This window comes from Camellia sinensis, chromosome 12, assembly GCF_055761805.1.
Source record: "Camellia sinensis isolate YWXY chromosome 12, ASM5576180v1, whole genome shotgun sequence".
NCBI classification, from domain to species: Eukaryota; Viridiplantae; Streptophyta; class Magnoliopsida; order Ericales; family Theaceae; genus Camellia; species Camellia sinensis.
Window position 1 is genome coordinate 26,769,025 of NC_138972.1, and position 26,639 is coordinate 26,795,663.

General features: G+C 39.7%; 1 protein-coding gene and 1 long non-coding RNA gene across 11 annotated transcripts in view; one reads left to right on the forward strand and one right to left on the reverse strand.

Annotated features, from left to right (window-relative positions):
- The window catches only part of LOC114297125 (putative elongation factor TypA-like SVR3, chloroplastic), a 98,217-nt gene extending 71,902 nt beyond the window's left edge, over window positions 1-26,315 (reverse strand). For 3 of the 10 annotated variants that reach the window (XM_082898169.1, XM_082898168.1, XM_082898176.1), the window contains exons 1-4: window positions 25,881-26,299; window positions 23,653-23,771; window positions 23,490-23,566; window positions 15,089-15,235 (exon numbers count right to left, since the gene is read on the reverse strand). In XM_082898169.1, the coding sequence (XP_082754295.1) occupies window positions 15,089-15,159 (71 nt within the window). In that variant the 5' untranslated portion in view covers window positions 15,160-15,235; window positions 23,490-23,566; window positions 23,653-23,771; window positions 25,881-26,299. Of the gene's footprint in view, window positions 1-14,290; window positions 14,306-15,088; window positions 15,236-23,489; window positions 23,567-23,652; window positions 23,772-25,880 lie in introns of those variants that run through there. The other 7 variants (XR_014346087.1, XM_082898175.1, XM_082898174.1 and 4 more) reach the window with 7 other exon arrangements.
- Window positions 17,007-18,274, forward strand: LOC145804417 (uncharacterized). Its single transcript, XR_014346091.1, has 2 exons — window positions 17,007-17,109; window positions 18,002-18,274. It is a non-coding gene; the product is annotated as an uncharacterized LOC145804417 (long non-coding RNA).
- Window positions 26,316-26,639: the final 324 nt, after the last annotated feature.

The following is a 26,639-nucleotide window of genomic DNA, read 5'->3' on the forward strand; positions in this document are numbered from 1 at the left end:
TATCCTGAGGTGTTTGAGGTGTTCTTCGGACATTCTCGTGATTGCTACATTGTTTTCAAACCGGGAGTCCCGTGCTAGTTCTGTAAGTTTTCACAACTTACATTGGTCCCTCTCGAGGTGTTTGAGGGGTTTCGTTGGGGTTCTCGTGACTGTTACACAATTTTAGCCCCCCGAAAGCCTATTCTCAAGATTAAGTGTTAAAAAAGCGTATTTTTGACTTAGTTTTGAAGCGAGGAGTCCCGTGCAAGTTCCGTAAATTTTCACAACTTGCATTGGTCCCTCCGAGGTGTTTGAGGTGTTGCTTGGGCCTTCTCGTGACTGTTACACGAATTTGGCCACTGATGCTTTATTTTCAAACTTAAGTGTGAAAAAAGTGCATTTTTGGACTTAGATTTCAAAACGGAAGTCCCGTGCTAGTTCCGTAAGTTTCCACAACTTCTCTTGGTCCTTCCCGAGGTGTTTGATGCGTTTCCTGGGCCTTCTCGTGACTGTTACACGATTTTGGCTCCCGATGTCATATTTTTAAGCTTAAGTGTGAGAAAAGTGACTTTTCCGACATAGTTTTCAAACCGGGAGCCCCATGCTAGTTCGGTAAGTTTCTACAACTTACATTGGTCGCTCTCGAGGTGTTTGAGGTGTTCCCTAGGCCTTCTCATGACTGTTACAGAATTTTGGCCCTTGATGGCCTATTTTCAGGATTAAGTGTGAAAAAAGTGCATTTTTTGCTTCGTTTTCAAACCGAGAGTCCCGTTGAATTTCCGTAAGTTTCCACAACTTACAATGGTGTATCCTGAGGTGTTCTTCGGACATTCTCGTGATTGCAACATTGTTTTCAAACCGGGAGTCCCGTGCTAGTTCTGTAAGTTTTCACAACTTACATTGGTCCCTCTCGAGGTGTTTGAGGGGTTTCGCTGGGGTTCTCGTGACTGTTACACAATTTTAGCCCCCCAATAGCCTATTCTCAAGATTAAGTGTGAAAAAAGTGCAATTTTTTACTTAGTTTTGAAGCGAGGAGTCCCGTGCAAATTCCGTAAATTTTCAAAACTTCCATTGGTCCCTCCGAGGTGTTTAAGGTGTTGCTTGGGCCTTCTAGTGACTGTTACACAAATTTGGCCACTGATGGTCTATTTTCAAGCTTTAGTGTGAAAAAAGTGCAGTTTTTTACTTAGATTTCAAACCGGAAGTCCCGTGCTAGTTCCGTAAGTTTCCACAACTTCTCTTGGCTCTTCCCGAGGTGTTTGATGTGTTTCCTGGCCTTCTCGTGACTGTTACACGATTTTGGCTCCCGACGTTCAATTTTTAAGCTTAAGTGTGAGAAAGGTAACTTTTCCGACATAGTTTTCAAACCGGGAGCCCTATGCCAGTTCGGTAAGTTTCTACAACTTACATTGGTCGCTCTCGAGGTGTTTGAGGTGTTCTCTGGGCCTTCTCATGACTGTTACACAATTTTGGCCCTCGATGGCCTATTTTCAGGATTCAGTGTGAAAAAAGTGCATTTTTTGGCTTCGTTTTCAAACCAAGAGTCCCGTTGAAGTTCCGTAAGTTTCCACAACTTACAATGGTCTATCCTGAGGTGTTTGAGGTGTTCTTCGGACATTCTCGTGATTGCTACATTGTTTTCAAACCGGGAGTCCCGTGCTAGTTCTGTAAGTTTTCACAACTTACATTGGTCCCTCTCGAGGTGTTTGAGGGGTTTCGCTGGGGTTCTCGTGACTGTTAACACAATTTTAGCCCCCAGATAGCCTATTCTCAAGATTAAGTGTGAAAAAAAGTACAATTTTTGACTTAGTTTTGAAGCGAGGAGTCCCGTGCAAGTTCCGTAAATTTTCACAACTTGCATTGGTCCCTCCGAGGTGTTTGAGGTGTTGCTTGGGCCTTCTCGTGACTGTTACACGAATTTGGCCACTGATGCTCTATTTTCAAGCTTAAGTGTGAAAAAAGTGCATTTTTTGACTTAGATTTCAAACCGGAAGTCCCGTCCTAATTCCGTAAGTTTCCACAACTTCTCTTGTTCCTTCCTGAGGTGTTTGATGTGTTTCCTGGGCCTTCTCATGACTGTTACACGATTTTGGCTCCCGATGTCCTATTTTTAAGCTTAAGTTTGAGAAAAGTGACTTTTCCGACATAGTTTTCAAACCGGGAGCCCCATGCCAGTTCGGTAAGTTTCTACAACTTACATTGGTCGCTCTCGAGGTGTTTGAGGTGTTCCTGGGCCTTCGCATGACTGTTACACAATTTTGGCCCTCGATGGCCTATTTTCAGGATTAAGTGTGAAAAAAGAGCATTTTTTGCTTCGTTTTCAAACCGAGAGTCCCGTTGAAGTTCCGTAAGTTTCCACAACTTACAATGGTCTATCCTGAGGTGTTTGAGGTGTTCTTCGGGCATTCTCGTGATTGCAACATTGTTTTCAAACCGGGAGTCCCGTGCTAGTTCTGTAAGTTTTCACAACTTACATTGGTCCCTCTCGAGGTGTTTGAGGGATTTCGCTGGGGTTCTTGTGACTGTTACACAATTTTAACCCCCCGATAGCCTATTCTCAAGATTAAGTGTGAAAAAAGTGTAATTTTTGACTTAGTTTTGAAGCGAGGAGTCCCGTGCAAGTTCCGTAAATTTTCACAACTTGCATTGGTCCCTCCGAGGTGTTTGAGGTGTTGCTTGGGCCTTCTCGTGACTGTTACACGAATTTGGCCACTGATGGTCTATTTTCAAGCTTAAATGTGAAAAAAGTGCATTTTTTGACTTAGATTTCAAACCAGAAGTCCCGTGCTAATTCCGTAAGTTTCCACAACTTCTCTTGGTCTTTCCGGAGGTGTTTGATGCGTTTCCTGGGCCTTCTCGTGACTGTTCCACGATTTTGGCTCCCGATGTCCTATTTTTAAGCTTAAGTTTGAGAAAAGTGACTTTTCCGACATAGTTTTCAAACCGGGAGCCCCATGGTAGTTCGGTAAGTTTCTACGACTTACATTGGTCGCTCACGAGGTGTTTGAGGTGTTCCCTGGGCCTTCTCATGACTGTTACACAATTTTGGCCCTCGATGGCCTATTTTCAGGATTCAGTGTGAAAAAAGTGCATTTTTTTGCTTCGTTTTCAAACCGAGAGTCCCGTTGAAGTTCCGTAAGTTTCCACAACTTACAATGGTCTATCCTGAGGTGTTTAAGGTGTTCTTCGGACATTCTCGTGATTGCTACATTGTTTCCAAACCGTGAGTCCCGTGCTAGTTTTGTAAGTTTTCACAACTTACATTGGTCCCTCTCCAGGTGTTTGAGGGGTTTCGCCGGGGTTCTTGTGACTGTTACACAATTTTAGCCCCTCGATAGCCTATTATCAAGATTAAGTGTGAAAAAAGTGCAATTTTTTACTTAGTTTTAAAGCGAGGAGTCCCGTGCAAGTTCCGTAAATTTTCACAACTTGCATTCGTCCCTCCGAGGTGTTTGAGGTGTTGCTTGGGCCTTCTCGTGACTGTTACACAAATTTGGCCACTGATGGTTTATTTTCAAGCTTAAGTGTGAAAAAAGTGCATTTTTTTATTTAGATTTCAACCTGGAAGTCCGGTGCTAATTCCGTAAGTTTCCACAACTTCTCTTGGTCCTTCCCGAGGTGTTTGATGCGTTTCTTGGGCCTTCTCGTGACTGTTACACGATTTTGGCTCCCGATGTCTCCTATTTTTAAGCTTAAGGGTGAGAAAAGTGACTTTTCCGACATAGTTTTCAAACCGGGAGCCCCATTCTAGTTCGGTAAGTTTCTACAACTTACATTGGTCGCTCTCGAGGTGTTTGAGGTGTTCCCTGGGCCATCTCATGACTGTTACACAATTTTGGCCCTCGATGGCCTATTTTCAGGATTAAGTGTGAAAAAAGTGCATTTTTTGCTGCGTTTTCAAACCGAGAGTCCCGTTGAATTTCCGTAAGTTTCCACAACTTACAATGGTCTATCCTGAGGTGCTTGCGGTGTTCTTCGGACATTCTCGTGATTGCTACATTGTTTTCAAACCGGGAGTCCCGTGCTAGTTCTGTAAGTTTTCACAACTTACATTGGTCCCTCTCGAGGTGTTTGAGGGGTTTCGCTGGGGTTCTCATGACTGTTACACAATTTTAGCCCCCCGATAGCCTATTCTCAAGATTAAGTGTGAAAAAGTGTAATTTTTTACTTAGTTTTGAAGCGAGGAGTCCCGTGCAAGTTCCGTAAATTTTCACAACTTGCATTGGTCCCTCCGAGGTGTTTGAGGTGTTGCTTGGGCCTTCTCGTGACTGTTACACGAATTTGGCCACTGATGCTCTATTTTCAAGCTTAAGTGTGAAAAAAGTGCATTTTTTGACTTAGATTTCAAACCGGAAGTCCGGTGCTAGTTCCGTAAGTTTCCACAACTTCTCTTTGTCTTTCCCGAGGTGTTTGATGCGTTCCCTGGGCCTTCTCGTGATTGTTACACGATTTTGGCTCCCGATGTCCTATTTTTATGCTTGAGTGTGAGAAAAATGACTTTTCCGACATAGTTTTCAAACCGAGAGTGCCATGCTAGTTCGGTAAGTTTCTACAACTTACATTGGTCGCTCTCGAGGTGTTTGAGGTGTTCCCTGGGCCTTCTCAGGACTGTTACACAATTTTGGCCCTCAATGGCCTATTTCAGGATTAAGTGTGAAAAAAGTGCATTTTTTTACTTAGATTTCAAACCGGAAGTCCCGTGCTAGTTCCGTAAGTTTCCACAACTTCTCTTGGTCCTTCCCGAGGTGTTTGATGCGTTTCCTGGACCTTCTCGTGATTGTTACACGATTTTGGCTCCCGATGTCCTATTTTTAAGCTTAAGTGTGAGAAAAATGACTTTTCCGAAATAGTTTTCAAACCGGGAGCCCCATGCTAGTTCGGTAAGTTTCTACAACTTACATTGGTCGCTCTCGAGGTGTTTGAGGTGTTCCTGGGCCTTCTAATGACTGTTACATAATTTTGGCCCTCGATATCCTATTTTCAGGATTAAGTGTGAAAAAAGTGCATTTTTTGGCTTCGTTTTCAAACAGAGAGTCCCGTTGAGGATCCGTAAGTTTACACAACTTACAACGGTCCATCCTGAGGTGTTTGAGGTGTTCTACGGACATTCTCGTGATTGCTACATTGTTTTCAAACCGGGAGTCCCGTGCTAGTTCTGTAAGTTTTCACAACTTACATTGGTCCCTCTCAAGGTATTTGAGGGGTTTCGCTGGGGTTCTCGTGACTGTTACACAATTTTAGCCCCCCGATAGCCTATTATCAAGATTAAGTGTGAAAAAAGTGCATTTTTTGACTTAGTTTGGAAGCGAGGAGTCCCGTGCAAGTTCTGTAAATTTTCACAACTTGCATTGGTCCCTCCGAGGTGTTTGAGGTGTTGTTTGGGCCTTCTCGTGACTATTACACGAATATGGCCACTGATGCACCATTTTCAAGCTTAAGCGGGAAAAAAGTGCATTTTTTGACTTAGATTTCAAACCGGAAGTCCCGTGCTAATTCCGTAAGTTTACACAACTTCTCTTGGTCCTTCCCGAGGTGTTTCATGCATTTCCTGTGCCTTCTCGTGACTGTTACACGATTTTGGCGCCCGATGTCCTATTTTTAAGCTTAAGTGTGAGAAAAGTGACTTTTCCGACATAGTTTTCAAACCGGGAGCCCCATGCTGGTTCGGTAAGTTTCTACAACTTACATTGGTCGCTTTCGAGGTGTTTGAGGTGTTCCCTGGGCCTTCTCATGACTGTTACACAATTGTGGCAATCGATGGCCTATTTTCAGGAATCAGTGTGGAAAAAGTGCATTTTTTTGCTTCGTTTTCAAACCGAGAGTCCCGTTGAAGTTCAGTAAGTTTCCACAACTTACAATGGTCTATCCTGAGGTGTTTGAGGTGTTCTTCGGACATTCTCGTGATTGCTACATTGTTTTCAAACCGGGAGTCCCGTGCTAGTTCTGTAAGTTTTCACAACTTACATTGGTCCCTCTCGAGGTGTTTGAGGGGTTTCGTTGGGGTTCTCGTGACTGTTACACAATTTTAGCCCCCCGAAAGCCTATTCTCAAGATTAAGTGTTAAAAAAGCGTATTTTTGACTTAGTTTTGAAGCGAGGAGTCCCGTGCAAGTTCCGTAAATTTTCACAACTTGCATTGGTCCCTCCGAGGTGTTTGAGGTGTTGCTTGGGCCTTCTCGTGACTGTTACACGAATTTGGCCACTGATGCTTTATTTTCAAACTTAAGTGTGAAAAAAGTGCATTTTTGGACTTAGATTTCAAAACGGAAGTCCCGTGCTAGTTCCGTAAGTTTCCACAACTTCTCTTGGTCCTTCCCGAGGTGTTTGATGCGTTTCCTGGGCCTTCTCGTGACTGTTACACGATTTTGGCTCCCGATGTCATATTTTTAAGCTTAAGTGTGAGAAAAGTGACTTTTCCGACATAGTTTTCAAACCGGGAGCCCCATGCTAGTTCGGTAAGTTTCTACAACTTACATTGGTCGCTCTCGAGGTGTTTGAGGTGTTCCCTAGGCCTTCTCATGACTGTTACAGAATTTTGGCCCTTGATGGCCTATTTTCAGGATTAAGTGTGAAAAAAGTGCATTTTTTGCTTCGTTTTCAAACCGAGAGTCCCGTTGAATTTCCGTAAGTTTCCACAACTTACAATGGTGTATCCTGAGGTGTTCTTCGGACATTCTCGTGATTGCAACATTGTTTTCAAACCGGGAGTCCCGTGCTAGTTCTGTAAGTTTTCACAACTTACATTGGTCCCTCTCGAGGTGTTTGAGGGGTTTCGCTGGGGTTCTCGTGACTGTTACACAATTTTAGCCCCCCAATAGCCTATTCTCAAGATTAAGTGTGAAAAAAGTGCAATTTTTTACTTAGTTTTGAAGCGAGGAGTCCCGTGCAAATTCCGTAAATTTTCAAAACTTCCATTGGTCCCTCCGAGGTGTTTAAGGTGTTGCTTGGGCCTTCTAGTGACTGTTACACAAATTTGGCCACTGATGGTCTATTTTCAAGCTTTAGTGTGAAAAAAGTGCAGTTTTTTACTTAGATTTCAAACCGGAAGTCCCGTGCTAGTTCCGTAAGTTTCCACAACTTCTCTTGGCTCTTCCCGAGGTGTTTGATGTGTTTCCTGGCCTTCTCGTGACTGTTACACGATTTTGGCTCCCGACGTTCAATTTTTAAGCTTAAGTGTGAGAAAGGTAACTTTTCCGACATAGTTTTCAAACCGGGAGCCCTATGCCAGTTCGGTAAGTTTCTACAACTTACATTGGTCGCTCTCGAGGTGTTTGAGGTGTTCTCTGGGCCTTCTCATGACTGTTACACAATTTTGGCCCTCGATGGCCTATTTTCAGGATTCAGTGTGAAAAAAGTGCATTTTTTGGCTTCGTTTTCAAACCAAGAGTCCCGTTGAAGTTCCGTAAGTTTCCACAACTTACAATGGTCTATCCTGAGGTGTTTGAGGTGTTCTTCGGACATTCTCGTGATTGCTACATTGTTTTCAAACCGGGAGTCCCGTGCTAGTTCTGTAAGTTTTCACAACTTACATTGGTCCCTCTCGAGGTGTTTGAGGGGTTTCGCTGGGGTTCTCGTGACTGTTAACACAATTTTAGCCCCCAGATAGCCTATTCTCAAGATTAAGTGTGAAAAAAAGTACAATTTTTGACTTAGTTTTGAAGCGAGGAGTTCCGTGCAAGTTCCGTAAATTTTCACAACTTGCATTGGTCCCTCCGAGGTGTTTGAGGTGTTGCTTGGGCCTTCTCGTGACTGTTACACGAATTTGGCCACTGATGCTCTATTTTCAAGCTTAAGTGTGAAAAAAGTGCATTTTTTGACTTAGATTTCAAACCGGAAGTCCCGTCCTAATTCCGTAAGTTTCCACAACTTCTCTTGTTCCTTCCTGAGGTGTTTGATGTGTTTCCTGGGCCTTCTCATGACTGTTACACGATTTTGGCTCCCGATGTCCTATTTTTAAGCTTAAGTTTGAGAAAAGTGACTTTTCCGACATAGTTTTCAAACCGGGAGCCCCATGCCAGTTCGGTAAGTTTCTACAACTTACATTGGTCGCTCTCGAGGTGTTTGAGGTGTTCCTGGGCCTTCGCATGACTGTTACACAATTTTGGCCCTCGATGGCCTATTTTCAGGATTAAGTGTGAAAAAAGAGCATTTTTTGCTTCGTTTTCAAACCGAGAGTCCCGTTGAAGTTCCGTAAGTTTCCACAACTTACAATGGTCTATCCTGAGGTGTTTGAGGTGTTCTTCGGGCATTCTCGTGATTGCAACATTGTTTTCAAACCGGGAGTCCCGTGCTAGTTCTGTAAGTTTTCACAACTTACATTGGTCCCTCTCGAGGTGTTTGAGGGATTTCGCTGGGGTTCTTGTGACTGTTACACAATTTTAACCCCCCGATAGCCTATTCTCAAGATTAAGTGTGAAAAAAGTGTAATTTTTGACTTAGTTTTGAAGCGAGGAGTCCCGTGCAAGTTCCGTAAATTTTCACAACTTGCATTGGTCCCTCCGAGGTGTTTGAGGTGTTGCTTGGGCCTTCTCGTGACTGTTACACGAATTTGGCCACTGATGGTCTATTTTCAAGCTTAAATGTGAAAAAAGTGCATTTTTTGACTTAGATTTCAAACCAGAAGTCCCGTGCTAATTCCGTAAGTTTCCACAACTTCTCTTGGTCTTTCCGGAGGTGTTTGATGCGTTTCCTGGGCCTTCTCGTGACTGTTCCACGATTTTGGCTCCCGATGTCCTATTTTTAAGCTTAAGTTTGAGAAAAGTGATTTTTCCGACATAGTTTTCAAACCGGGAGCCCCATGGTAGTTCGGTAAGTTTCTACGACTTACATTGGTCGCTCTCGAGGTGTTTGAGGTGTTCCCTGGGCCTTCTCATGACTGTTACACAATTTTGGCCCTCGATGGCCTATTTTCAGGATTCAGTGTGAAAAAAGTGCATTTTTTTGCTTCGTTTTCAAACCGAGAGTCCCGTTGAAGTTCCGTAAGTTTCCACAACTTACAATGGTCTATCCTGAGGTGTTTAAGGTGTTCTTCGGACATTCTCGTGATTGCTACATTGTTTCCAAACCGTGAGTCCCGTGCTAGTTCTGTAAGTTTTCACAACTTACATTGGTCCCTCTCCAGGTGTTTGAGGGGTTTCGCCGGGGTTCTCGTGACTGTTACACAATTTTAGCCCCTCGATAGCCTATTATCAAGATTAAGTGTGAAAAAAGTGCAATTTTTTACTTAGTTTTAAAGCGAGGAGTCCCGTGCAAGTTCCGTAAATTTTCACAACTTGCATTGGTCCCTCCGAGGTGTTTGAGGTGTTGCTTGGGCCTTCTCGTGACTGTTACACAAATTTGGCCACTGATGGTCTATTTTCAAGCTTAAGTGGGAAAAAAGTGCATTTTTTCCGGTGCTAATTCCGTAAATTTCCACAACTTCTCTTGGTCCTTCCCGAGGTGTTTGATTCGTTTCTTGGGCCTTCTCGTGACTGTTACACGATTTTGGCTTCCGATGTCCTATTTTTAAGCTTAAGTGTGAGAAAAGTGACTTTTCGGAAATAGTTTTCAAACCGGGAGCCCCATGCTAGTTCGGTAAGTTTCTACAACTTACATTGGTCGCTCTCGAGGTGTTTGAGGTATTCCCTTGGGCCTTCTCATGACTGTTACACAATTTTGGCCCTCGATAGCCTATTTTCAGGATTCAGTGTGAAAAAAGTGCATTTTTTGGCTTCGTTTTCAAACCGAGAGTCTCGTTGAAGTTCCGTAAGTTTCCACAACTTACAATGGTCTATCCTGAGGTGTTTGAGGTGTTCTTCCGACATTCTTGTGATTGCAACATTGTTTTCAAACCGGGAGTCTCGTGCTAGTTCTGTAAGTTTTCACAACTTACATTGGTCCCTCTCGAGGTATTTGAGAGGTTTCGCTGGGGTTCTCATCACTGTTACACAATTTTAGCCCCTCGATAGCCTATTATCAAGATTAAGTGTGAAAAAAGTGCAATTTTTTACTTAGTTTTGAAGCGAGGAGTCCCGTGCAAGTTCCGTAAATTTTCACAACTTGCATTGGTCCCTCCGAGGTGTTTGAGGTGTTGCTTGGGCCTTCTCGTGACTGTTACACGAATTTGGCCACTGATGGTCTATTTTCAAGCTTAAGTGTGAAAAAGGTGCATTTTTTGACTTAGATTTCAAACCGGAAGTCCGGTGCTAATTCCGTAAGTTTCCACAACTTCTCTTGGTCCTTCCCGAGGTGTTTGATGCGTTTCCTGGGCCTTCTCGTTACTGTTACACGATTTTGGCTCCCCATGTCCTATTTTTAAGCTTAAGTGTGAGAAAAATGACTTTTCGGACATAGTTTTCAAACCGGGAGCCCCATGCTAGTTCAGTAAGTTTCCACAACTTACATTGGTCGCTCTCGAGGTGTTTTGAGGTATTCCCTCGGGCCTTCTCATGACTGTTACACAATTTGGGCCCTCGATGGCCTATTTTCAGGATTAAGTGTGAAAAAAGTGCATTTTTTGGCTTCGTTTTCAAACCGAGAGTCCCGTTGAAGTTCCGTAAGTTTCCACAACTTACAATGGTCTATCCTGAGGTGTTTGAGGTATTCTTCGGACATTCTCGTGATTGCAACATTGTTTTCAAATCGGGAGTCCCGTGCTAGTTCTGTAAGTTTTCACAACTTACATTGGTCCCTCTCGAGGTATTTGAGGGGTTTCGCTGGGGTTCTCGTGACTGTTACACAATTTTAGCCCCCTGATAGCCTATTATCAAGATTAAGTGTGAAAAAAGTTAAATTTTTTACTTAGTTTTGAAGCGAGGAGTCCCGTGCAAGTTCCGTAAATTTTCACAACTTGCATTGGTCCCTCCGAAGTGTTTGAGGTGTTGCTTGGGCCTTCTCGTGACTGTTACACGAATTTGGCCACTGATGCTCTATTTTCAAGCTTAAGTGTGAAAAGGTGCATTTTTTTACTTAGATTTCAAACCGGAAGTCCGGTGCTAATTCCGTAAGTTTCCACAACTTCTCTTGGTCCTTCCCGAGGTGTTTGATGCGTTTCCTAGGCCTTCTCGTGACTGTTATACGATTTTGGCTCCCGACGTTCAATTTTTAAGCTTAAGTGTGAGAAAAGTGACATTTCCGACATAGTTTTCAAACCGGGAGCCCATGCTAGTTCGGTAAGTTTCTACAACTTACATTGGTCGCTCTTGAGGTGTTTGAGGTATTCCCTTGGGCCTTCTCATGACTGTTACACAATTTTGGCCCTCGATGGCCTATTTTCAGGATTCAGTGTGAAAAAAGTGCATTTTTTGGCTTCTTTTTCAAACCGAGAGTCCTGTTGAAGTTCCGTAAGTTTCCACAACTTACAATGGTCTATCCTGAGGTGTTTGAGGTGTTCTTCGGACATTCTCGTGATTGCTACATTGTTTTCAAACCGGGAGTCTCGTGTTAGTTCTGTAAGTTTTCACAACTTACATTGGTCCCTCTCGAGGTGTTTGAGGGATTTCGCTGGGGTTCTCGTGACTGTTACACAATTTTAGCCCCCCGATAGCCTATTCTCAAGATTAAGTGTGAAAAAAGTGCAATTTTTGACTTAGCTTTGAAGCGAGGAGTCCCGTGGAAGTTCCGTAAATATTCCCAACTTGCATTGGTCCCTCCGAGGTGTTTGAGGTATTGCTTGGGCCTTCTCGTGACTGTTACACGAATTTGGCTACTGATGCTCTATTTTCAAGCTTAATTGTGAAAAAAGTGCATTTTTTGTCTTAAATTTCAAACCGGAAGTCCCGTGCTAGTTCCATAAGTGTCCACAACTTCTCTTGGTCCTTCCCGAGGTGTTTGATGCGTTTCCTGGGCCTTGTCGTGACTGTTACACGATTTTGGCTCCCGATGTCCTATTTTTAAGCTTAAGTGTGAGAAAAGTGACTTTTCCGACATAGTTTTCAAACCGGGAGTCCCATGCTAGTTCGGTAAGTTTCTATAACTTACATTGGTCGCTCTCGAGGTGTTTGAGGTGTTCCCTGGGGCTTCTCATGACTGTTACATAAGTGTAAAGAAAGTGCATTTTTTTACTTAGTTTCAAGCGCAGAGTCCCGTGCTAGTTTCATTAATTTTCACCACTTGTATTGGTCCCTCCCGAAGTGTTTGATGTGTCGCATGGGCCTTCTTGTGACTATTGCCCGATTTTGGCCCCCAATGGCCTTTTGTCAAGCTTAAGTGTGAATAAATTGCCTTTTTAGACTTTGTTTTCAAACTGAGAGTCCCGTGCTCGTTTCGTAGGTTTCCAAAACTCACATTGCTCCCTCTCGAGGTCCGTGCCTTCCTGTGACTTTTACCGATTTTGGCCCCCGATGGCATATTTTAAACCTTAAAAGTGAAAAAGGGCATTTTTTTACTTTAGTTTTCAAACCAGTAGTCACGTGCCAGTTCTGTAAGTTTTCACAACTTACATTGGTCCATCCCAAGGTGTTTGAGGTGTTTCCCGGGCCTTTTCGTGACTGTTACACGATTTTGGCCCACAAAGGCCTATTTTCAAGCTTAAGTGTGAAAAAAGTGCATTTTTCGACTTAGTCTTCAAACCGGGAGTCTCGTGCTAGTTCTGTAAGTTTCCACAACTAGCATTGACCCCTCTTAAGGTGTTTGAGGTGTTCCATAAGCCTTCTCGTGACTGTTAGACCCATTTTGGCCGCCGATGGCCTATTTTAAAGATTAAATGTGAAAAAAATGTATTTTTTAGCTTAGTTTTCAAACCGGGAATCTCATGCATGTTCTGTAAGTTTCTACAACTTACATTGTCCTGATGGCCTATTTTCAAACTTAAGTATGAGAAATTTGCCTTTTTGGACTTAGTTTTCAAACCGGGAGTCCCGTACTAGTTCCGTAAGTTTTCACAGCTTACATTGGTCCTTCTGGAGGTGTTTGAGGTGTTCCCCATACCTTCTCGTAACTGTTACACGATTTTGGCCCCCGATGGCCTATTTCCAACCGTAAGTGTGAAAAAAATGCATTTTTCGACTTAGATTTCAAACAGGGAACCCTGTGCTAATTCCGCAAGTTTCCCCTACTGACATTGGTCCCTCCCAAGGAGATTGAGGTGTTCCCTGGGCCTTCTCGTGACTGTTATACAATTTTGAACATCGACGGCCTATTTTCAAGCTTAAATGCAGAAAAATACTTTTTTAACTTACTTTTAAAACCGAGAGTCCCATGCTAGTTCCATATTTTCAATAACTTACGTTGTTCTCTCCCGAGGTGTTTGAGGTGTAGCCCGGCCTTCGCATGACTGTTACACGATTTTGGCACACCAAGGCCTATTTTCATGCTAACGCGTGAAAAAAGTGTCGTTTTCGACTTAGTTTTCAAACCGGAAGTCCCGTGCCAGTTCCGTAAGTTTTCACAACTTACATTGGTCCCTCCCGAGGTGTTTGAGGTGTTCCCTAAGCCTTCTTGTGACTGTTACACGTTTTGCCCCCAATGGCCTATTTTTAAACTCAAGTGTGAAAAAATTATCTTTTTCGACTTAGTTTTCAAATCGGGAGTCCCGTGCTAGTTCCATAAGTTTCCACAACTTACATTGGTCTCTCCCAAGGTGTTTGAGGTATTCCCCGATCCTTCTCGTGACTGTTGCATGATTTTGGCCCCCGATGGCCTATTTTCAAACTTAAATGTGAAAAAAGTGACTTTTTCGACTTAGTTTTCAAACCGGAAGTCCCGTGCTAGTTCCGTAAGTTTTCAAAACTTATGTTGGTCCCTCTCGAGGTGTTGGTGGCGTTTCCCAGGCATTCTCATGATTGTTACACAATTTTGGCCCCCGATGGCCTATTCTTAAGCATAAATGTGAAAAAAGTGAATTTTTTGACTTAGTTTTCAAACTAGGAGTCCTGTACTAGTTCCGTAAGTTTCCACAACTTACGTTAGTCCCTCCTAAGGTGTTGGAGGTATTCCCTGGTCCTTCTCGTGACTGTTACACGATTTTAGCCTCTAATGGCTTATTTTCAAGCTTAAGTGATTGAAAAGTGCATTTTTTGACATAGTTTTCAAACCGGGAGTCCCGAGTTAGTTCCGTAAGTTTCCACAACTTACATTGGTCCCGCCTGAGGTGTTTGAGGTGTTCCCCGGGACTTCTCGTGACTGTTACACGATTTGAGCTCCCGATGGACTATTTTAAAGCTTAAGTGTGAAAAAAGTGCCTTTTTCGACTTCAATTCATGAATTCGGAATTAAACACATACCTAAAGTCTTCAAGAACACTAATTCTAGCAATTTCTTAAGGTGTCTTCCTCAATTCTTCAATTCTCAAGCAAAATTCCAAGCTTCCAAGCTCTTCTCTCTAAAATTGAGTTTCCAAGCTTAATTGCCTAAATGAGATTAATTAACATTTCTCATAGATTAGCTTAGGGCCTTAATTAGGGATCAAGTTAGTTAAATAGAGCTTAAGACTAATTAATCAAGGCTTAATTTAATTGATTTAATCTGAATCAAATTTTAATCAAACTTCTGACGTCATTAAGGCCTTCAATTTCATATTATAACCGAAATCACAACAGATATTCCTACGGTTAACAGATATGAACCTAAAAATCATATTAAACACATAATAAGCATTCAAATTCACACAAAGCACTTAAATAACATTCAAAACCGATGATTAACAGGGTTGTCACAAGATCAATATTGCTTACCAACAACAAAATGTTTACTGGATTTTATAATTCAGAATGGGAAAAGTGAATAATCAAATTAAAGTCACACACAGCTCCATAAAAGATAACTTTTAGGGCAAAACTTAATTTATATGACACAAAATACAACAATTATTTCGTTGTGGTGATAAAAATACCTATACAAGAATAGTAAATATAAGTTGGATGCTAGAAGCGCACAAGGACCAAGCTTTCCTTCCACCACCCGCCAGGTCAGATAAAAATTTCCACAGCAAAATGTTTACTGGATTTTATAAATCATAATGGGAAAATTGGATTACCAATTTAAATCACACAGCTCCATAAAAGACAACTTTGAGGGCAAAAAACTTAATTTGTATGACACAAAATACAACAATTATTTTGCTGTGGTGATAAAATACATATACAAGAATAAGTAAATATAAGTTAGACGCTAGTAGTGCACAAGGGCCAAACCTTCCTTCCCAACACCCCAGGTCAGATAAAAATTTCCACAGTGTGAAATAGCATGGTCTTAGCAATATCATTTGTCAAGCGCTTGTGCCAGTTGTAATGCATCTCCAAGAAGACCTTTGAAGCCATGTCAAATGTTTTACGCCATGTCTACATGAAAAGAAAAAAAATAAATAAATAAAAACTAATAATAGAAACTAAATAGAGGCAATTCACAGTTAAACATTAAGTTGACATTGTACTGCTACAGTTCACAATAATTTAATGAATCTCAAGGTGTAAATAGAAACTATTCCAATAGTTGATGAAATCATGATGGTGATGGAGTGGCGGCAGTGATGGCGTACCACAACCAATCCTGCTATCTAATGTAATGATAGTCACATGCTGGTGCAATCATCATGACAACGATAATGATACAAATCAAAAGAAAACGTGTACTTTTAAAATTTCAATCTCTTTTCACTATAAGTAAAATGAATTTTACCTAACCAAAAAAGTAAAATGAATTTTCTGTCTGATTTCTAATCTCATCCTTCCCAAAACACTTGATGTAGTAGGTATGTGCTTTAGGTCTTATCAATTTTGATACTTTAGGATAAGTCTTGTGAGTGTATACAGCCTTTCGTTTGCATGCTGACCAACACCTAGGTTCAGTTTTTCCTAAAGGAAGTCTTTATTATTAACTCCATTCTTACATTGTGCTAATCTAACATGTATCGCCCTTAATGCCAGCCATGCTTCGCCGTGGAAAAAATCATCGCAGCCACTCTATAGGAACATTTACTCTGGTGAAAGTTTCCTGCAGTTGAAATGCAAAATGTCATGCTTTTTGGTAACTATACAGTGCCATTCCTAGGGATCAAAATCTACGTATATCCCATGATCTACGTATATCCCAAATTTTAGTTGACTTGTATAAATCTTTCTTAGCCAGGCTTAAAATATAACCCTAATAAGCCCTCATCTATAAACAGGGTTTTATTTCACATCTTTTGGTCAAACGACTATTGCAGTAACATTTCAAATAAAAAATTAATTTGACAATGCTAAAAATCTAGTGATTCAGATAAAGTGCTAATGCTTCACACTTAAAATGTTGTTTGGCACTTGAATAAGGTCTAGAGGAGATTTAGCCCTCAAAATGGAAAAGAATTTGCTTAGGATTGATAACATAACATGACAGAGATTATGAATTGTTCATTTTATTCAATTAAACCAGTACGAATTTTGCTTGATGCCAATCAATTCTGCAATCAATATAATAATCAATTAGACACACAAAAGGATTCCCTTTTTTTTTTTTTTTTCCTTCTTCCTGTCGAAAATCAAAACGAACAAAAACCACAGGACCCCGTAGCCAACCAATTCACCATTAGTAAGGGGGAAAAAAAATAGAAACAATCCAACCCTAACCTAGTTCATGTGCCTTGTTACCGTGTTTCTTATACCACTGGAAATTGATGATGTTTGTTCCTGAATGGCTGCTGTAAATCCAACACTCGACTTCAACATCGACAATTTTGTAGTGACAGAGGTAAAGACATCACAAAGTAGAAACATTTCAATGTTAACAATTTTCCAAAACATTTTAATGTAAACATTTCTATAAAACAGGTGTTTTCAGCATGCACATCCAATTTTCCAATCGAGGTATCATCAGAGATCGCTAACCCTGCCTACCTACAGTTTAATCCATTACAACAAGTAGTTTCGTGTAGCGGGTTGGAAATGGGAATAAACGCTCCTCATATGGCACTTCGAAGAACGATCAGCGCCCCCGTATCGAGCCCTGAAACATTTCTCGATTCGTCCTGTTTCAATGTAATTTCTTCTACTACTAATATTTTCCCCCTCCAATCTGAATGTTATACATATATTTTTAAATTTCTCACAAAAGTTTAATTCATTCACACTACAACATATACAATCCTCATCGGCTTGGGAAGCCAATTTACATAACCTTTATGGTGTGGAGTTTCTCCAAGGAAGATCACCATCATTTCAAGCCCAGCAATTTACAGGTATATAGAACTAACAAGTATTGTCAAATGTCAATCTTCAATTCCTGTTTCTAATAATTGTATAAGAAAGAAGTAGGGCTACAATCGAGCCTAATTGAACCAAGTTTTGTGATGTTCGAGCTTGGCTAGCTAAAAATTAGTCAAACTTGGCTCGAGCCAACGAGCCAAGCAAGAGCTTGAGTTCAAACTTGAAAAGAAAAATGGAACCTAAATTAATATTGTTCATTTAGTGGAGGAGCCTAAAAAAATAGCTTGAGCTTCAAAAGAGTTTTAAACGAACCAAGTTCAAGCTATTCATGAACAACTTAGTTGGTTTGGAGCCCTACAAAGGAAGTAAGAAAAATGGAGCAAAGTGGAACTTACTATGTATGAGAGAGACCATAGGGAACCCCACAAAATGTTAATGATTTTTCTCAAGAATAAATGGGTCTTCTTTGAGTTATATCAAGAAAGCTGCCTATTAGGTATCTTTCTTTTTCTTTGTCTTCCACCTAAAAGGACCGAAGTCATCGGACCCTTTCGATGACCATAAATTCCCAAAACCCTGACAAAATGAGTGGCGCATTTTGGCTATTGATGGACACAAAATGGCCATCTATATATCACCAATCCACTATTAAATAGTGCAACATACATTATCAAGACTTTTGCCCCAAAAAAAAAAAAAAGTCAAATTCTACACCCACAAAATCACACGGTTGTGATCATTTGATCGCATTGATTAACTTAAGATATGACAATATCACAGGCGTTGGATTCTCACTGTATGCATCTTATGCTATCCACATCCATATATATTCTTATGCAGTTTCTCTAACCCATACATGACTATAAATAACATTTGCTCTTTTTTGGTGTTGAATCTAAAGAAACATGACTCTTTCATTTGCAGGCTCCAATGAAGCTAGCAATCTGAAGATGGATATCTGAATCAAAACATAAATCATATGATTTGTTGGATGAGTTCAATCCAAATGCCTTTCTTCCTCATTCGTTTTTTGTTTTCTATAGCTAGTACATAACGTGGATAGTTGTATGTATACCATCTCCGTAGAAATAAGTATTATAATGAGAAGATACCTATTAACCTCCTCAACATTCTCTAGCGTGTGATGTACTATGGGTGTACTTTAGGTTTCAATCGCGATTGATTTTTTATTTTCTCCCTATGATTCTTCTGATCACCATTTGGACCATTCTGTTCTCATCAAAGTTACTACCATATATCAATTGAATAACAAAACAATACAAAACTACACTAGAAAAATAAAAGTTGTGCAATTGGGAAATGGAAGAACTGTAACGTGAAGATCAAGGGGCACAAATTGTCCTTACAATGAATGAAACCCAAAGGACAATGTTAAGGCATTCCCGTGACGGATAGAGAACATGAGCCAACCAGTGGACCAGAGCGGTTTCTTTTGGGACAGAATGAGATGTGTCTGAATAAGACGCTGATAATTGGAGACAGTGAAAGAGAGCATATATAAGGGGGAATAAATAAAGCCAAAACACACACTCTCTCTCTCTCCAGGAAAATCACATCCAATCCTGTCCACTAGGAAGGTTTCCATGTCCCCAGTATTTACAGTATCTAACTAGCTAACTGCATCATCAACATCAATATGTTTCCATATTACAATTTTTATATGTGCTGTGTAACAACAAAAGCAGCTATTAAATATCTTCAAACGATTTAAGAACATATTTGTAGCGTTAAGGGTGGAGTCAGAGAAAATATCAAGGTTAGTCATTCGGTTCCTTAGGTTTCGCATTAGGCTAATAAGGGAAGTTGTTTCACCTTAAAAACCATGTTAATTAGGATGAGTAAAGAGGTTTTACGGCACTCAATAACAATAGAGATCATGCCATACCTAATATTAGGATGATTTGAGATATAGATATATATCTAATGATGGTGTAGAAGTGAACTTAGTAACCCAGATGAAGATCCAGTGAATTATTAGCTTTTTCAATTCCAATATTCTTCTGTCATTGTTACTTCGTATGTAGACTCAGACAAGTATTTATAAAAATGTTGTTAGATGGATATAGTAAAAACTATAAAGTTTCAGTCACATTATACCGGTGACAAGGAAGAATGTTTCACAATTTTAGAGCATTATTTTCTAAGCCAACTAAGAAACACCAGCTCCCTCTCTTCCTAAAACCATAGTTGAATGAAGTGGGAGAGGGGAGACCAGGTAGCGACAGCCCTATAGAAGAGTTTTAAGGTTGGGAGTGGGGCCGGGAGTGAACCCCAATAGGAGTTTCCTGCTACTATGCCTAACACCATTTTTTAAGAAACAAAGTGAACAATTGAATCGAAACCAATTACTCCCTCCGTCCCAAAATATTAGTCCCTTATTCCATTTTTCATTGTCCCAAAATATTAGTCCCTCTTCAAAAATCAAGTACAAAAATAATATAAATTTCCTATTTTACCCTTCTTTTAAATTAATAAACAACATAAAAAGTACAATTATGCATTGATATTCCCAAAAAATGTACTATCAAAAGGATAATTTTGGAAAATCAATTTTTTTCAAATGCAATAATTGTACTACCAAAAAAAGTTGGATTCCCCAAAAGGGACCATTATTTTGGGACGGAGGGAGTAAATCATATTATTATTTTCACATATAAATTACATAACTAGACTAGGCTTCACAGCCAAAAAGATCACCCCAATGTCACAATCAATCTTAATACATAAATATAACTGCCATGGTTTTCTTCTCCTTTTTTTTTTCTTCCTAATTCTGGAATAACTAGTAATATCACAAGGGGTTTTATTTTTTCTATTCACAGACAGTCTCTATTCCATATCTGAATAACCAGTAATATCACAAGGGGTTATATTTTTTCCATTCTCAGACAATCTCTCTCTCTGTCTCTCTGTCTCTCTCTCTCTCTGTAAAAAAATTACCATAATTTGCTCATTTTCACATAAGAATTACATAACTAGACTAGTTTTCAGAGTGAAAAAAGATCACCCCAATTTCTCAATCAATCGTAATACATAAATATAACTGCCATGGGATATTTTTTTTCTAATTCAGGACTTACGGTAAAATATCACAAGGGGCCTATATTTTTTCCACTCTCTCTCTCTCTCTCTCAAACTATGAAGAAACCATACTTACCTCTTCTATGCTATCGAGTTTAGACAGCTACAAGTTCCTGTCTTTCTATTCATTGTCTTAATGCTAAAGAAAGGCTGTTTTCAGTGTTTGGGTAAGCAGCTATGAGCCATACTTTTCCCTTCCTTTTCAAGCCTCAAGTAATAGTGAGAGGGGTAGGACCTGTGGCCCTGTCTCATCTGGAGGCAAGATACTCTGTAATTCTCTCTGCCTCAAGTGGGATAGGGAGAGATGGTTTTTTGCCTTTACCCTTTCTTGAGGCCCACTTATGCTGACCTGGAATTTTCCCTTCTCACTTTTGACATGGTTGCATATTCAAGCACTCAAAAAGCTATAGAACCTAGAAAGATTCTCTGGGGCTATGTGGTGAATGTGAGTACTACTCTTGAGCCGATATTTATTGGGAGAAGCTAATCTGGGGATTGGACTGTCTCCAGCCCGTAATTGGACTAGAAACAGGGCTCAAAAGTGGGCTCACAAAGCCCAACAACACCTCTTCAGTCCAATGGAGGACTGAAGAGAAACCATAGCCTTAATTTGGTACGGGTGTTGGGTGCCAATGCCCCCATCAATCCTCAAATTTATAGGTACTTAGACTTGGTAAAAAAGTATTTTACTCATTTTGTAGCAATTATACAACAATATATATAATAATAGGGTCAAATACAATTATGTAAGAAATGTCCAACAAAAAGCATTGGACACATCTCACACCCTTGTCAAAGTTCCGGGCATCTAACACTGGTATTTTATTTATTTTGAAGAGTTTATGTAATGGGTCTTGTTAATGACCGTCCATTGGGTGTTGGTTAAGGATCAAGTAATGCCAAAAACATAAAAATTACAATACACATTTTACATATTTCTGAACACTTTCATATATTTATATACATATTTTACATATTTTAATATACTTCATACACATATAGCGGTGGTTAACATTTCCCATATGTAATATCAGCCCCCAAAGTTGGTGTCTTTTCCCTCAGGACTCAAGTTTGTGTCTTTTAATTGGCAGGAGAATCGTAATGAATTCTCTGCACAACCTAAAGAATCGAATTCCTCTGTTTGCCAAAAAGGCGGAGAGAACAAACATAAATGTACTGCAACTTGATAATTCAGCCCCCCCCCCCCCTACCTAAAGTGAACAATAAAGCCAAGAGACCTCAAGCATAATTATGCGCTACACCAATATTTGGGTTGATATATTTGACTAACAAAGACAATCTCATAATAAAGTATATATGCAAAATTTTGAAACAAGCCTAGGCCCAAAGTTCTCTGCTAGGCTCAATTAAATTGACTACAACCAAACTGTCCAAGTTGGGGTTTCTTTTTCAGAGAATTATTGAGTCACATAACTGCAATAAACAACAATAGGTAAATGAGTGACTCAAAATAATGTAATGGTCAGTCTGACTATAAGACCTACAAGTTGATGTGGCCACAAAGATCCGAACCGTACTACGAGGCATATACAGGTTCCATTGTGAGCAAATTTTTAACACACAAACCATTGGGGTTAGCCCAGTGGCCAGAACTTGTGTTCTTCGAGGTTACAACTTCAATTCTCCTCCCCCTCCAATGTACCAAAAAAAAATTACATGTTCTCCATATGCAAGTTCTTTCATAAACTTTGTTTAACAGCTTGAAAAGGTTGAACCAGGGAATTAATCTATGGTTAGAAGATTTCTCTATCAGATCATTAGATCGGAGACAAACAGTATAGAAGAATAATGCAAGAGAAACCAAAGTTCAAGATCAAGGAAAGTCTCCAGTCCGATTCGTTAGAACAGTTCGTTTTCTTTTATTTTATGTGCTTCTTTTTATGAGTTATTAACTCATGGGTTGGCTAATAGTATTTTCATTTAAAATGTCATGTGAGTCATGTAAATTGGCTTACTAACAACTAGTTATTCATTAAGGCAACTTTAGGCAGATTGCAGCTATAATATGACTCTAAGAAGCTCACTGATGTATCAATTGTTATTCCTATTGGGAAAAGTATTATAAAAGTCATTCAGTAATTCTAGAATCTCAATTATCTTTATTCCCAGTTCATAAGTTTGCTATTATTTCTGTTTTCTCATTGATTATTAACATATAAATAATGAATTGATGAACTATCAACATATTAACGAAAGCAAAGAAACTTTAGAGCCAACTCATATGCTCTAGGATCTCTTTCAAGTGCTCTCACCTATATAAGCCTACCATCAACATTACTATTTTACTTTTCAAAGAAAAAAGAAAAGAAAAGAAAAAATGGTTCATTTGAAATTTAAAATATGCCAAAATTTACACATCCATCTTAGACTACATTTCCGCCAGGTACCTTTTTTCAAAAAGCAGGTTTTGTGAGTAAATAAGTCGAACAGAATGTAGTTACCGGAAACACTACTGATTCTTAATTGAATTATATAGCCAGGTATTTAACTAGAAAGAATCAATTTTAAATGGAAATTCTAAACCAGATGTACAGTGTGAAACAACATCACAACACCACTAATTCTGGACTCAAATGTGACAAATTTGGCAAGCATATGATTTCTCTAACTAATCAAGATAAGAATTTCCACAAGATTTGTGCTTACAATGATCTTTGCAGGCAACTATGGTTAAGCAACTGTACAGGGTGTTGTAGGAGTTTCAAAGTCGAGGCTTTGGATGAGGATGTATTAAGTGAGGATGAAGGGACCATAAGATTAAAAACACTCGAAGGTCTGAGTTTTATGGAGGCAAAGAAGCAGTACAAACGTCAGACTAGTCTAACAGGATTTGAGATGGCACAAAAGATGAGGCCAGTTGATAAGGAGTGATAACGAGTGAATGAATCAAATTTACGCATTTGTTACTTGTGAATATTTAGATGGCTCAGATTTAATAAGAAGCCAGACAATGAGTTCTACTTCAATGCCTTTCAAACAATTACACAGTTTACACTCACCAATCATACATCTTTTAATAAAGAATATACATAATTCATGTCTACGAGTAACAAAACTACAACCATTGATTCACAAGCAAACTTGTCTTCATCACAACAGCTGCAAATACTCACAATGAAACAAGGTTTCAAACAGACGTCGAATCTGTTTTATATCTTCTTTCAAGTCAACTAAATTACAGATTCCTCTCCAGCTTTTGCCAGTTCCACATCACAATTTTATAAAATTCTGTAATTATTGAAAATCACCGAGAGGAAATCTACAGATTGATTTAGTTAAGACAAAATACCTTTGCCTGGAACAACAATAATGGGTGCTGTTTTACAGTTGTGGAAACAATACTCGCTCACACTTCCCTGCAATACACTGAAGAGAAAACTACCATTCATATCAGAGAAAAAGAAAGGGAGAGACAGAGAGAGAGGGAGGAAGAGAGGGAGGGTGAGAGTGACCTTTGGATTAAGGTTCGGCCTCTGGTACCCATTACAACAGCAGCAGGTTTTATCCTTTCTGATTCCTTGCAAATTGCCTTTCCTGCATCTCCTTCAACAACACAAGCCAATGTCTTCACCTATTATCATATAAATTATTCAAAATCTATTGATTATAAAGCTAGAAACGCCCAAGTTATCAAGGTATGGTTGACAACAAAGTTTTACTTGGTTAGAATATCATTTATCACATAGCTTCGTAAGGACTATTCCACACAGGCTTGGTTTAAGTATTCCATTTGTGTTATGCAGATTCCCTGAACTAACTTCTTGGGACAGCTTGGTATGAGAAAAAGGTTGATGGTTATTAACAAATTGCACTAATATTGCTTCAAATTTTATGCTGATTTAAGATAATCAACCCTTTTTGCATTTACCTCATCAATTTTGATCACAATTTCATTTTTGAGTTGTGTAACAAGTTTAGTGAAACCAATTTAAATTTGTGAAATGTAGAATTAAGGTTTGTGATTAAAATAATAAGAAATATAACCATTCTACTGCGAAGAATTGGAAAGAGGGGCAACATTTTTTTTGGGTGTCCAAACATGCTTTCCCACAAGTCTCTAGACTCTAGTTATGCTAGGAGCTTCCAATGAGAGATTTATTCAATTGTACAATTTTTATCTCGTTTACAACAATACTTTCCCTTTCCTCTTTCATAAGTAATTGGTTTGGCAACAAAGAAAGTATATGATTTTGGCCCGTCAACTACCACAAGTATTGGATTTAAATTTTGCATCTAATGCTATTTTTATTCCTGCTGTGGCTAGTAGTGACTTGCATTTATTTTTCCAACCTAAGATGATTTGTACAAGTCTAAAGATTCATGACACCCTTCAAGCACTGTGAAGAGAAGGAAAGAACTTTAGCTAGGGGTGCAATATGCACACCAACACCAACACACACACACACACACAAAAGAGGATAAGCACACTTGAGAAATTGTAGACATCAGACCTATATATAAAAAATAAATAAATAAATAAATAAATAAAAGACCAATGTGCAACTAACCAGATACTTTTATTGTGGGAAAGAGTTCATTCATGTAACAATGTTGAGCATTTACATTACACCAATTTGCTTCAATTTAGAGGTCATGAGCAATGTACCCAATCTATTATGCTGGATCATTTTCAAATTTAGTGTCTAAAATAAAAGCAAAGGGAAAAAGTATACCATACAAAGGGTAAGTGACACAAGAGTATCCGTCATGATGTTTGCTACCATGTGTATGGATGGGGTAAGAGTTTCTGGACCTACACTAACTCATCTCTACATTCTTCTTTTTCTCTAAAAGAATACCTACTCCCAAGTGTTCTTGCTTCTACTTTCACAAACTAACACAAAGCCCAATTCAAACTCTCACATATAAACCAATAACATTTGAATTCAGAAGCAACTGGCAGCTATCAAACTCAAAACTAGATCAAGCATAGCTGAACAAGTAGCAGTAATTGCGTGGTGAATAACTAAAAACACAAATCTCACCAAGGGAATTTCAGGCTCTAGAAACCCTCTAAGTAGAAAGCAACACTGATTTGTTGATTTGTCTGCCCCTTTTGTTTCTTTGCTTGCTCTCAAGCCGCCAAAGAGAGTAACGAATCTATTCAGAAAAACAGCGTGCCAAGAACATAAAGGAGGTGTATGATTGGCAGGATGCCATGGATCATACACGGAATATAGTAAGAGTCCTTTTGGGTTTTTTCCCTTTTTTTCTCTCTTCTATTTCAATAGAGAATTTTCAATAGAGTCCTACAGTCCAAGATTGAATTCTAAAATTTTGCAAATTTCTGACACTAAAATTTTCCATCCAAAACTTTAACAACATATGCGTGTGGCATGTATACATTAAAATATATGCACATGGCCAAGCTTTTTGTTAATCGATGTGGGATCACAACATACAATCACGATGTCCATGGTAACCCTATCCCTCGACCCAATGATAACCCTATCCCTTCTGGCTGTTTCACTCTATCAGTATTGGACACCTTAGTAGGTATCTAATCTATACATGTGTTTGATCTCATACCCAATGTAGTGGCTAGCTCTGATACCAAATAATACAAAAACTCAGTCTTAAACTGAATTTTCAAAACTGAAATTCCTCATTCAAGTTCTATAATATTCTATGAAAACAAAACAAAACAAATGTAGATAGTGAAAAGGAAGATAAAACACACCATAGCGATCTCAAATCCCTGGACCTGAGCCGTGACCTCCCAATCCCCACCCGCCGAATCAGCGCAGATGACATCCGGGTCAGGTGGATGCCGCCACAGCAGGAAGAAGCGATTTCCTCTCAACCAAACTGGCCCGGCGGCTTAAGGAGGAGGAGGAGGAGGGGTTTTCCCTGGTGATTTTTTTCCGGTGGCGGCGGCGTCGTTTTGCCAACTGCGAAAGCTCTTTCTTCGCGGTGGATCCCGAACCCACTTCCGCAAATTTCCTTCGAGAGAGAGAGAGAGAGAGAGAAACTCTAACCAAAACTTTTCAGGGATGTGAGCTTAATCGCAATGAGGAGAGAGAAGGATAAAAAGATGTAAGAGGAACATTTGCCTCCTTTGCAATTTTGGGAGAGAAATGTACCGTTTGGGTGGGGGCGGTGGTGAATATAGCCGTTGTTGGGTAGTAAGGAAACACGGGTTTTTTCCCAAAATAAGCCTCTTTTGCTATTTCTCAAAGTAGGTCAACTTCTGACGAAATTCTCAAATTAAGTTGAAGCACCATTCTGATTCGTGCTTTTACTATTAGGAGGTCGAAATTTGATGAACAGTGTAATCCCTATTCCAATTCGCGAGTTTGATTAAGAAAACGCTGTTACAAATAGCGCTTCTAAATAAAACGCTATTCTGAATATAGCTTCATTTCGGAATGTAGGTTTGTGAAGAAAACGCTATTACAAATAGTGCCTTCACTGTATATGTGACGAAAACGCTATTCGG